Source organism: Patiria miniata, unplaced genomic scaffold (genome assembly GCF_015706575.1).
Source record: "Patiria miniata isolate m_02_andy unplaced genomic scaffold, ASM1570657v1 HiC_scaffold_1, whole genome shotgun sequence".
Lineage (NCBI taxonomy): Eukaryota > Metazoa > Echinodermata > Asteroidea > Valvatida > Asterinidae > Patiria > Patiria miniata.
In genome coordinates, this window is record NW_024037047.1 from 34,092,097 (window position 1) to 34,105,682 (window position 13,586).

Below are 13,586 nucleotides of genomic sequence, written 5' to 3' on the forward strand. Positions count from 1 at the left end.
CTAACTGTTCGTGGTTTCTCTGATTCGCCTTCAAACAATAACATCTTTGTCCCCGTATCATGTTTTTGAAGCTTTGCATGAGTAATTCCATTCAAAGTTATTCAGAGAAAAAGTTCAAAGTACTTCCAAGTATTTACAGGGATGTAAGCCTCCTGCAATGGACCTTATGCATAGCAGCCATCATAGAGGGCATCTTTTGCTATTTCAATTCAGTACCAGTCAATGCACACAATATTCACTCATGTGTATCCTAGCAAAAAAAAGGCATTGCCCCCCTAAGATGGCTGTTAGGCATAAGGTTGATTGTTATATGTACATATATACCTGTATACCGGTACCTCAAATTTCTGGCATAAATGTCAGAGTCCACTTTACGTCGCTGTATGTAATTTATTGCCTCAACACTCATTCTTCTTTATTAAGAAACTCGGTAAAGTTGTTAATAACATTTTTGTCCCATGAAGGATGCCTCTGGATCCACTAGGAGTGCAGCAGGCACCAATCTGTGTGGTGTTGAGCAGGTTCCTGGACTAGACTACACAGAGCCAGCCTTCCAGCTGGAGATGGTAGCAGCTGATGACAAGAGCTTGGTGACGTTCTTCTATCAGGTTGGGACGGCACCTGGAGGCAGCGATGTGGTCTCTAAGACAGAGTTTGGTGGACCCTCAGCTATCATTTCACAAGTAAGAAGTACCCTAGGTCAAGGGAAAGTTTGTGCCCAAGGTCTGAAATCTTGATTTATTGACTGAGACGTACGTCTGGGAATTTTGTATGGATAGTTATAGGTGTAGGAATATGTTGTTTTGAGATCATTTGATATTTGTGAACTTCATTCAATAGTTGTCATCTGCTAAATTTTGAAGTCTGGATTATAAAGTAGTACACTTTCTGGATGAATGTTATATTGAAAAACAAATGATTATCTAGTAGAATGTCGCTATAATGAACACGACTATACTGAACATTTGGCTATACCGAACATCCCCATAGCTTCCATGCAGATTTGTACAATAATACCAAACATTACCAAACTTTTAGAAAACGCATTTCATATTGTCAAATTGTCTTACTCAAAATGCTTGTAAACTACACTTGGATGTCAAAAAATGTTTATAAGCATTGTGAAGAACTACCTAAGAACTATGTGAAGACCTAGCACTTCAACGTCACTTCAAGGTCAAAATCATCACTGGTTGCTGCTGCCATAACTGCATTGGCTGCAATGATCAATGGAAGAATTGGTAACCAGTTTAAAACACTGGGCCAAAGATGATGACGACAACATTTTCACTGACATGATCCAAATTAAAGGGTTCAACGACTTAATTCACACAATAAAAACTTGGTTCCTATTCTGAAATAAACAAATGTTTTTCGGTTGTTTATTTTACAAGTTTTTATCGCTCGTATTTATAATGAAAGCACAGGGTGTTTTCTACTGACTGTAACTGGTGTGTGCATGTGGTATATATGGCTGGTGAACATGCATGAAAGTGCATACTGATATCATGTAGTACCAACCGTGTTGGCAAATTTGCAGTGTTAAATTTACACCATTGGTGTCTATATATAGGACCATCTGGTGTTAAATTTTACTGATGTTGTCCTATATAGATACCGAATGGTGTTAAATTAACACTACAGTTTTTGCAGTGTGTACCCGGTACATGGATTGACTATTCCTCTAATTTAAGTCATTTCAGTTAATTAATTAATGGAAATTAATGAAAGCCCATTATGGGCTTCAATGAGAGACATGCTTGTGGTATTCCGTCGATTTGAAGGGAAATTATATGGATGCTACATGTATCTTTGAAACTTTGTGTAATGAAGCGGTACTTTCCTCGCCTTCCACCGCTGTGACCCGGGTTCGAATCCCGCCTGGGCCAATATGTGGATTGGGTTTTCAGTCCCTGCCTGATTCCGAGGGTTTTCCCCAGAATATTCTTCTGGGCTTTTCCTCCCACCTCTAAAGCTGTAATTTCTTCTCATTGTCTTCTCTCTACAGGTTTCTTCAGGCTTGCGAGCTACAGTGCCTAGGGCGCTTTTGAGGAATCCTTGGTTTCATTACCAGAAATGATTAATAATAATAATAATAATAATAATAATAACAAATGACAGCTGTGCCATAAAATCTTTGGTGGACACTGTTATGTTTCCTATGGCAATTTTCTATTTGCCCTCTGTACTTTACTATAGGAAAAATTAATTAAAAATTAAAAATAGTATAAATTTACTCAAAAAATTGTAAATTGTTTAGTCCGTATTCCCTTATGGTTGATAGTATTTGCTAACACAAATTAAACATGTACATTTTGGGGTATTGAAATTTGAACGTTTTTCTTGAATGTTTTTGTTTCTGTTTATAGATTCTTCTAGGAGGACATCCTCTTTACTTCACTGTTTATGCCGTGAACAACGGTGGAGGCACTTCCACAGCTACCTGCAGCCTGCCGACCTTTGACATCACCCTGCCGACGGGTCGCATCACACCAGACTTCACCTCCACCAGTCACCCGTACATTCTCCGCGCATCGGCCGTGGTGTATGATGATTCCGTCATCTTGATGCAGAAGGAAGGGGTTGGGTTCGGCCCTGAAATCTGGGGCGATCAGATTGTACCATGGAATACCATTGATATCACTGAGAGGGAGCACCTTGGATATTCAAGTGAGCAGAATCTACAAGATTTAATTCTCTCCTTCCACATGCAGGGGATATAAATTGATGATGCTTACCAACTCCTTTGAAATAGGTTTTGTGCTATGGCATTGAAATGTGGGGTGAAGTCAATTGTGCTGTGGTTATTCCTTGAAAGTTAGAAGAAACCAGTGTTGTAGTACTCGTTCTCGGTACTCGTTCTCAAGTAATGTTTTGTTGTTGAGCACTCGTACTTGATTGTCAAAGTACTTGTACTGGAAATGATAGTACTTGTACTCGGGCAGCAAAGTACTCTTACCTGACATGTCGAAATTGTACTCGATCATCAAAGTACTCTTACTCGAACAGCAGTACTTGGAAAAAAAATGGGCACGTCTGGACAAACACATTAAACAGCTAGCCGTGAGTGGGTCTGTATATCGGTCTGACTGGGCCTGGGCCAATTACGCACAATGAACCATTTGCCGTATGGCCGTATTCGGAAATAAAAGTACTTCGTACTCATATTCGTACTTGCACTCGGAATACAAGTACTCGTACTTGGAAGTACTCGTACTTGTACTCAGAGGTACAAGTACTCGTACTCGGTAACCTTAAGTACTCGGCAGTACTCGGTACTCGGAAAAAAGCACCCGACTGCAACACTGGAAGATACTGTAGCATACCACTGAGAATATAATACAAAGAGCAATATTTGAAAGAACTGCAGGGAAATGGTAACAGTAGTGTTTTGAGCCACTGTTGCTTCTTATTATTATCAAATCCAGCAGGAACACAGATTCCTTATAAAGAGTTTCTAAAAAGTGAATTTCATTGGACACCTCCTAATTCCATTCTCAAATTAAACGTGCCTACCCTTGTTACCTGAAACAGTCAATGACTTTCACTACTTCACCGCTGCCAAAAAAGGCCGCCTCATCTCCAAGCCAACGTCAACCATCATTCATAACAACCCCAACTTCTGTGCACGGGACTGCCTGGCACTCCCAGAAACCCAATGTCTGAGTATCAACTACGACTATGGGGACTTCACATGTGAACTGCTGGAGGAGATTGAGGGTCATGGGGTCGAAGTTCATGAGGTAAATATAAAGTGTTACACAATCATTTGTACCTGCCTGTGTGTCGTAATTCAGTCTGTTGAACACCTAATGGACCAATGAGTAGTACAAGTGTTATTGTGTTAAAATCATCGTGGCTTTTCATATATTTTGGCAAGTTTGGTTCTTTTCATTTTGTAGCAGTTTCCTTTTTCTAATTGCTTCTTGTTTTGTTTCCATGCAATCCGATAGGCTGACTGTGATGAGTTTATTGTTACCCTTTTTTTGTAATGAAACCATGGATCCCACAGGCAGTTTAGCTTCAACCAAATATTGCTTAACCCTAACCCCCTTGAGTGATTTACTAGGAACCTTCCTCACTGCTGCAAATTCCAAGACCATATGGTAAACTGTGCACAATAATAGTTGAACTATGATTATTGGTGGTATGCCTTTGAACCCCATGTAAAGTAACATCACTTTACTAGTTCATTACTCCAACAGATTCCAACAAACCCCGGTGTTAGAGTTCGACTGGATTGCTATTATTATTATATTTCTGGTAATGAAACCAAGGATTTCTCAAGAGCGCCCTAGGCACTGTAAGCTCGCAAGCCTGGAGAAACCTGTAGAGAGAAGACGATGAGAAGAAATTACAGTTTTAGAGGTGGGAGGAAGAACCCCAGAAGAATATTCTGGGGAAACCCACGGAATCAGGTAGGGACTGAAAACCCAATCCACATGTTGGCCCAGGCTCAGTTTTACTACATGTTCAGTTCATTTCAGTCCCTTGTAAAGCATGGGCAGGACTCTAACCCCGGATTAAAAAGGTAGAAGAACAAGGAAAATCTACCACACCCCTCTCTTGTTGAGGATATGTATTCTTTTTGTGGATATTATCATTGACAATTCTCCTTCTTTTCAGTCCGGACTCTTCTCCCATTATGAGCGGCTTGGTGTTGGCCATGCTGTAGAGTTCAATCACGAATCACTCCAACTCGTCCACAACAACCTCTACTACTTCAACATAGAGCTCCTGAACTACGTGGGGTACGAGAACATCATTTCGTCCGTCGGCATCATCACGGACTTCACTACACCAGACCCTGGGCTGATTGTGAATGGGACCAGGGATGAGGTGGTGCATGAACCGTGTGTGGAGTTTACACCAGAGGAATGGGAGAGACGATGCATTGAAGACACACCGCTGGATAACCATCGGTAGGTACTGCTTCAAGTGATGCTTAGAGTAAAAAATGTCGCTGTTGACAAAGTTATGCTGTATAACAGTAACATAAATTCAGTTACTGTCAAAGGCTTATATCGTTTATAATAAAGTAAAGTGCTTTTGTGTATGACACAGGTGCATACCAGAAATGAAATTTGAAACATTCATAATTACCTGAAACTTTTTAAAATAGTCTTAGTTTTGAGTATTAACTAATTCTGTTCTGTGTGCCACTGTACAATGACTTGTTGAAGGTACTTCACTTCATGAAAAATCATTCAAATTCTTCACTAATTACAATATAGTGACAGGTTGATAGCTCTTCCAAAATGTGAATGTTCAGTTGTACCTTGTATCTGGGCAGATATCTTGTGTATGTCTCGTCAAAGAAGGCGAGTCTGATCATGAATGTACCGTAGTTGTGTTTTGTGACATTTACTCTGTTCTTCATCATCTTGTGATTTAATTACAGCTATATCACTGATGGTCCTGGTTCTATGACTGTGTTTAATGGTCATGAGGAACTTGTTGACATGCTGTATACAAGAAGCAATACCTTCATGGCAGGTAAGGATGGATGGTGCCTCATAGCAAAAAGGGGCGAACTTAATATTATTCTTCTTTGCAAGTGCAGCCTTCATATGGTTGAAGATAAACATACCACCAGAAACACCGGGGCAAAGGCCTTCTCTTACAATAAATGTTACTGGGTTCTTTAACGTATGTTACACAACACACAGGACCTACAGCTTTACGTCCCATCCGAAGGACGAAGCAATAGTGGTTAAGTGTCTTGCTTAAGGACACAAGTGTCGAGACCGGGACTCGAACCCACACTCTGCTGATCAGAAACACCAGAGCTTGAGTCCGGTGCTCTTAACCACTCGGCAATGACACTCCATATTTTGTCTTAGCTTAACCTGGTGAATAGTTTTTACATCACTAATTTTACAGTTTTTAAAATTATTATCAGGATCAAGTGTCCATATTATATTTACCATTATGCAATACCATTCTGCAACAGCGTATGTGCTTTCTGGTACGACCATAAGCTCTATTTCATGGCCCTACAAATCACAGAACGCTACATGTATCACAATAAATTGCTTAGATGCTGGCCAAGAAACTCTGCGCTTACCTTGTAAGCAATGGTTGCGTTCGAGTAGCTCACCTAGATCAACTCGGGTAAAGGCAGACAGGTTAGCCACGACAGCTGGGCTAATCAAATGCTAAACCGCAGCCCATCATGACCCTCGCGTGACGCCTGAAACAAACATCTGTTTCGGATTGGGTTTTAGTTTGAAATTTACTGCTTTTCAGTCAATTGCAAAACTCAAAAAAAGCTAGGCTGGAATTTTCTGCCTTAGTTAGCATTGATTCTTGCCTCATTGTTGGCACAACCAAGAAATTTGTCCCTACATGTTCACAGTGCCACCAAATCACTGTACTATCCTGGTAGACATGTAGCTGAACCACAGCTCAACCTTGGCTCGACTGACATCTTCCTATGTAACATTTGCGTTTCTTTACAGCCAACTGGGAAGGTATCCATGACAATGAGACTGGTATCCATGGCTACACCTGGTCCATTGGTAACGCTGTCTGTGATGATGATGTCAGCATGCATATTGATCCTCATGCTCATCTGTTTGATGAGTCCGAGTGGACCCACCAGGGTTTGGTTGTCAATGTCAATCTGCCAGGTAAATCTTCATCAATGGTCACAATATTATGCATTGTTTAGTGGAACATGATGGAATACAACTATTGACCACTTTGAGTGGTATAGTGAAACTATCTCCCCAAGGGGTTCCATTGTGTGTTCTATGTTGATCCTCATCATGCCCATGCTCATTTGTTTGATGAGTCCGAGTGGACTCACCAGGGTCTGGTTGTCAATGTCAATCTGCCAGGTAAATCTTCATCAATGGTCACAGTATTATGCATTGTTTAATTGACCATGATATAATGCAACTATTGACCACTTTGAGTGGTATAGTCAAACTATCTCCTCAAGGGGTTTCATTGAGTGTTCTTTATTGATCTCCATGCTCATCTGTTTGATCAGTCAGAATGGACCCATCATCAGGGTCTCGTTGTCAATGTCAATCTGCTTGGTACTTGGTTGGTTCTTCTCCTAAACACTCCACGGGGGAGTTTTAACAGGAGGCCAGAAACACCCGGGCAAATCCTTTCTCTTAGCGATAAGTTTTACTTTGTTCATTCACGTGCATTGCATTACACAACACACGGGGCCCACGGCTTTATGTCCCATCCGAAGGACGATGCAATAATGGTTAAGTGTCTTGCTTAAGGGCACAAGTGTCCAGACCTGGGCTCGAACCCACATTCTGCTGCCTCTGAAACACCAGAGCATGAGTCCGGTGCTGTGCTCTTAACCCCTAGGCCATGACACATCACACTGAACAACACTGCAATCACTGAATCACAGTGATACACTTTTGTTATTTGAAACAAACTTATTTTTAAGAGATATTTCATATGCTCCCCAGATTTTGGTTCTTGGGAGTTAAAATGAAGCTTTTCGTTGAAGCAAGCAGTATTTTGATATTGAAAGTGCAAGAAAATCACTTGTAACAATTGTTAATAGTCAGCTATATTAATGTCTCACAAACTAATGTCTGACTACAGCCCAATACATACCAAAGGAAGTCCTATTGTATGCTCCCCAATCAAGTTTAAAACTTCAGACTCATTTCCACAGCATGGGTCAAATAGTGAGTTGTGCAAATTATCTTGCTCAACAGATGGTGCATATTACATCAGTGTACGTGCTCTCAACAAGGTAGAGTTTGGCGGTCCAATGGCACTCACTGTGTGTCACAGCACCCCTCTGATTATTGACAATACTCCGCCCATCATTTACAGCATCAATGACATCACCTATGACTCGTCCATTGGTAGAATTGGATTGAAGGTTAACGCAACGTGAGTAATTTTTTTTCCAACTTTGAACAAAACTTGAAGTTAGTCCGGTGGTGAATCAAGTGGTGAATCAATCAGTTAGGAATTTGCAGTAGTACTATGAATGTGTATCTCTATTTTTTGACATGTAGTTATGTATGGTACAGAGAAGAACTGGTGAATTTAAATTCGGACACCTTGGGCTGTTTATCTTTAGAAGACCATTTCTTATTTTTCCCCCGGCAGCTTTGTTGGTGGGTGGTTGGGTGGGTGGGTATTTTGTGGGTGGGTTGGTTGATGGACATTTTACTCGGCCCATTCTATCTGGGTGTATTATACTGTTTCCATGCCACGCATGTATCACAGCTTTGCAAGTGATGTTCTTTGAAATAGCCAATATGATGACATGGATGTGCATGCGTCTAATTTGCATATTAAATCCCCCCCCCCCCATTGCATTGCAAAATTCTGCTCAGTTGTACGATTTGTCGTGATGATTGTGATTTCATGTACACCGAGTGACAAGTTTCAAAACACGGTACAAATAAAGAGTAAAAGAGTGAGATCCCACGAATCGTACATCTCATTATTTTTGTGTTTATGACCAAGACTGTTGGTTGTGCGCGTGCACGGTTTTCGGTTTCTTTACTCTCGAGGTGCCGTAACCCGTGTTAATGCGTTACTTGCGTTAACGCGTTACCTGCTGTGGGTGTACTAAGTTGGTACTTGTTGAAAGTTGTCGCTAAATTGAAAATGTGTTCATTCACGCCATCCCAAAGTTAAATTTCTTAATAACAATTCAACACTGGGTGTACATGTAGGTATTCTGCACTATGCAAGAGGTTGTGGGTTTAAATCCGTCTGTGGTTTAAAAAAAAGAAAGCCTGTTAAGGTTGTGTTCTTACATTAAGAACAAACAACAAAGTTGCACAACTAATTACTACGGCGGTGGCATTCAAGTGTTCGTCATATCTCTCCTTTTGTCAGTGTTCAAGGGATTCTTTTGCTGGAGTCCATAATAATAACATTCTTCACTTTCTTTGTTTGAAATTGAGCAGCGATCCTGAGTCGCATCTGTTTGAGTATCACCTAGCAGCAGGCAGGACACCCAGGGATATATCACTGCGTGATTGGGAGGCTCACATCTTGGCTGAACAGCTCTACATGGACTTCAAGATACCCAATGGCATACCCTGCTGGGTTAAAGTCAGAGCAGTCAACAATGGTAAGAAAAACTTTCATAAGGTTAATAACTGCCATAATCTATGTAGATGAAGTACTCGTACTCGGTTCTTCTACTCGAGTACTACTTGAGTACCGTTTTTAGAGTACTCTTACTCGTACTTGTACTCGAATGTCAAAGTACTCATTCTCAGACTGACGGTATTTGTACTCATGCAGCAAAGTACTCGAACTTGACATTTCAAAATTGTACTCATGGGCAATTCCACGGTTACTCACGTTACATTTTTGATGTACTTTTGAGTTTCCTTGGGCTGTAATTACCTTACTGAAAAGGTTTAATAACTGTTATCCCCATGGTAGATACAGTAGACCTAGACCTACCTAAGCACCAAAGATGACATCCAGAAAAATGTGTTATGTATGATAAACAAGATGCAGAAAAATTGGTTACTCACATTACGAAAAATGTAGCGTGAGTAACCAATTTTGTCCGTCTTGTTTATCATACATAACATATTTTTCTGGATGTCATCTTTGGTGCTTAGGTAGGTCTAGGTCTACTCTATTTACCGTGGGGATAACAGTTATTAAACCTTTTCAGTAAGGTAATTACAGCCCAAGGAAACTCAAAAGTACATCAAAAATGTAACGTGAGTAACCGTGGAATTGCCCTCATTATTATCAAGGTATTCGTACTCCAATAGCAATACTCGATAAAAAAATATATATGATAGGCCTTTATAGCTTGGCTAACCATGGCCATATTATACTTTATAAATGGTTGATTGCGGAAAAATCAAAGTTTTCTCTGTGCACGTCCTTTGGGCACGTCTTTTATCACAAGTACATAACACTTAAGTTTTGGCTTCAAGCACAATGTACTAGGACTTGTACCCATACTCTGAAATGCAAGTACTCGTACTCGTAAATACACATGTACAAGTACTCGTACTCATAGTCGTACTCATACTCATGCTCCAGAGTACAAGTACTTGTACTCAGAGACTTGTACTTAGAAGTACGTATACACGTACTCGTACTCGGCAACGTAAGTACTTGGCAGTACTCGGTACTTGGAAAAAAGTACTCGACTGCAACACTGGTTGCTTAGCATGGGATACCCATCCAGCTCTATTAACTTACTAGAGAGCTAACTCGCTGTTCACAATGTAGCCTGCTGAAAAGCTCAACTTTCTACATGGCTTTTGAATGGCTATTTGCATATCTGGGTTAATATTTGAAACCAATGCATAAATGAAGCTGATACACTCAAAATCTTGAATTTGGTCTGCATGAACAATGCATTTTTTCCATACTTATGAAACTGAGCTTGTGTTCGTTACTTTACAGGGCTCGAAATATCCACTGGACCGTGGGCCGTGTCTAGTGATTTCAGCGTCGGTCTAGTGCTGTGTGTGACTGCACTAGTCCGGCTGTCAAGTGTTTTATTCTTGCACTGTATAAACAAAATGATGCCCAAATATACTAGCAGTTGAGGTCTGATTAATAGCGTGCTTTGAGTTCATTACTTGATTGATTACAATTACCGAAAAAAAACTCCCTGTGCCGTGCCAAAACGCAACGAAGCTGCGTGGCCAACGCGCTAGTCATGCCATGCCAGTTGCAGACAAACGTACGTACATCCCATACAGTACATGTACGTTGATTCTCCGTTGGTACGATGTTGCGCACGATGTCGCGCCACCACAACTTAGATTGGTAGCAATACGTTTTTCCCTATGAAACGTCCAGGTTCACTGCGGGAAGACAAGCAGAATCTATGTACTGCATGGGAATTAGTTGTACTGTCTAGTTCCCAGATTTTTAAAAAAAAAAAGACCGTGCCCGCTGGCAAGACAGGCGCGGATCCAGAGGGGGGTTTTGGGGGTCCAAACCGCCCCCCCTCCCCAGCTCTGTCAAAAAAAAATAATTATCATACAAATTCCTAAAAAATAAGTCGAACCCCCCCCCCCCCCCTGTGAAAGCCCCCCCAAAATTTTATTGGTATAATGTCCGCCTGTTCAAAATACGGTACACCATTCTGTAATCTAGTGTTAATAATCGTCGAATTTGAAAGCGCCCCCTATTGAAATATGGTACCAGCCCCCCCCCCCCCCCCCCAAGAGAATTAGACTAATTTTCCAGGGAAACTAGCCAAGTACACACACGAAACGGGTGACTCGTAAACCTTTTCTTGCAATCTGTGCTCTGTCTGTTCTTGTCACATAGTGCAAAATGTTGTTTTTTCTTATTTATGACACAGGTCTTGTAAAAATAGTTCAGGTCCAGTAAGATTCTTCAGTTACTAGACCTGCTGTCTAGTGCTTTTCGTGAAATTCGAGCCCTGCTTTAGCAGCATTGTTGTATACTCTTGTTGCATTAAGAGCATTCCATTCCATCTAATTTCAGTATATTCTACAAGCATGCACATTTGTTCAAAATGTCTGTACCCAAGACGTGTCCAAAAGGTCAGCCTCAACTCCATGGGCACGTGCGCGTTCCTTCACTAACCCCCGGCCGTGATGTACACGTAAAGGATGCTGACTGGCTATTCAGAGCGTACTGTCTCGTGGGCATTTCGAAGATTGCACGCTGGGCGCGCCCACAATGCACTCGCGTGCTTTGCACGTCAGACACGTACGAATATTCAAAACTGCGCGATGCCTGTACGATGTGGATTATGGCAGCCTCGTTTTTCGTAAAAAAAAACCCTGTATCTGCGGTTGTAAAGGGACGAAAGGGGTACATACCGGTACCTTTTAGTACAAATCTGTGCTAAATAACGCATTGTCCAAACCTTATGTTTGAAAGCATTGATTCTTCAAAAACACAACTTTCAACATATTAAAGATGGTGTCGGCGCATAAAACGGATAAACTGCAGCCCAATTACATTGTATAATGTGCCATATTTTGACACATTTAAATTACACAATTCCAGGGGTTGAGATCGCGCAAGGCATGATGGGAAACAACATGGCGCAGCAAGATCTCGTACCCACGGGAACGAGGTTGCCGAAAGGTATTCTATGCAACGAATAAGGAGTTAGTCTGCTAGTGTTTTGATAAAAATCAATGTGCAACCTGTGTTATGGGACTAAAGTTTGTTTTGCTCCTCGTACCGGTAGAAATGCAAATTGTTTAGTACACATGTAAGTCCAGCATTGTGCTTAATAATACATACACAGTCTACATGACCAACTTAAAGGGCGTAGTTCAACGCCTCTCCACGGAATTGTTGTGCATTTGTAAAAAGAAATCGGGTTATAAAATATTTGTTTATGTTAATACATGCCTGTGTCTTCTTCAGTTGACCTGCGCACCATAGACCATGCTGATGAACCAATTCTCGTAGACGACACTCCGCCAATTGCTGGAGACTTGTTTGATGGACCCTACGCTGGTAAAGATCTCGTGTTTACCAAAGACAGAAATGAGGTAAATGGACTGACTGAGTGAATGATACTGCGGATCCTCTACACAAGGATAAACGTCTCATCTGTAGGATTGTCTACATATGTGTGATATGCCGCGTCCGCGCATAGAACAATGCATGGGACATGTAGAACAATGCGCATGCGCTCGATAGCTAGCTGGCACCCTACAAATTTGACTGTGCAGTCGTGCCTGCGTGCGCTTCTTGCATACGCCCACGCTTGACGCCCAAGTGCTGTATCACGCATCTTACCAGAAATTTGGGGAAGTCGTTTATCCTTGTGTAGAGGATCCGTGATGATACTAATGTACAGATATGGAGTGCACATATCCACTCATAGTTAAAGGACACAGACTAATACCATAGGGAGTGTGTAATTAGAGAGTGATTGATTTGAACATGAGTCCGGACAAAATAAAAGTGATTTCAATATTACGTACTGTATCTGCTATAAAAGAATTCTAAGTTTTACTTGATTAGTGGATTATGTCTAATTTTCATGATATTTCCCTGCTTTGTTGCTCAGATTTGTGCCAATTGGCACAATTGGTATGACCCTGAGTCTGGAATCTTCTCCTACCTGTGGGTGGTAGGCACCCAGCCTGGCCTGAGAAACGTGGTAGACTTTGTCAAAGTGTCTCGTCGAGAGCACAGTGCCTGCTCTGGCTATGTGACCCTACAGCATGGGGAGACGTACTACTCGACACTTACAGCCTTCCATGGAGGAAATGATAAACTCAACGTGTCGGCTTCGTCAGATGGAGGTGATTGTCATTGTCAATACATTGTCACTGTGACCATTGTCACAATTGTAATTGTTGTCATCGTCATTTAATAATCATTGTCATCACTATACCATCACCATTACTGTCAAATTACCATCAACATCTTTGTCATTATAGCCGTTAGTTTATTTTCATCACCACCAATCATCACTATTACCGTCATCAAAATTGCCACTCTCGTGTGTTTTAATCATTTACCTTTTCAGTGTACTGCCAATCTTAATCTGCTGATATAAGGACGTGTCTGTAATATGGTTTTGACATCATTATGTTCATAATCACAGTTATCATAATCATCATGAGATTGGGTGGATGACCATGTGGATT

At 41.2% G+C, this 13,586-nt stretch overlaps 1 protein-coding gene across 1 annotated transcript in view; it reads left to right on the forward strand.

Moving 5' to 3' along the window:
* Window positions 1-13,586, forward strand: part of LOC119733124 — a 197,386-nt gene that overhangs the window by 121,181 nt on the left and 62,619 nt on the right. Inside the window, exons 79-88 of the mRNA XM_038206700.1 lie at window positions 465-683; window positions 2,370-2,670; window positions 3,535-3,743; window positions 4,627-4,922; window positions 5,402-5,496; window positions 6,462-6,632; window positions 7,698-7,878; window positions 8,913-9,079; window positions 12,349-12,476; window positions 13,001-13,238. Coding sequence (XP_038062628.1) covers window positions 465-683; window positions 2,370-2,670; window positions 3,535-3,743; window positions 4,627-4,922; window positions 5,402-5,496; window positions 6,462-6,632; window positions 7,698-7,878; window positions 8,913-9,079; window positions 12,349-12,476; window positions 13,001-13,238 — 2,005 coding nt within the window. The remainder of the gene's footprint in view (window positions 1-464; window positions 684-2,369; window positions 2,671-3,534; window positions 3,744-4,626; window positions 4,923-5,401; window positions 5,497-6,461; window positions 6,633-7,697; window positions 7,879-8,912; window positions 9,080-12,348; window positions 12,477-13,000; window positions 13,239-13,586) is intronic.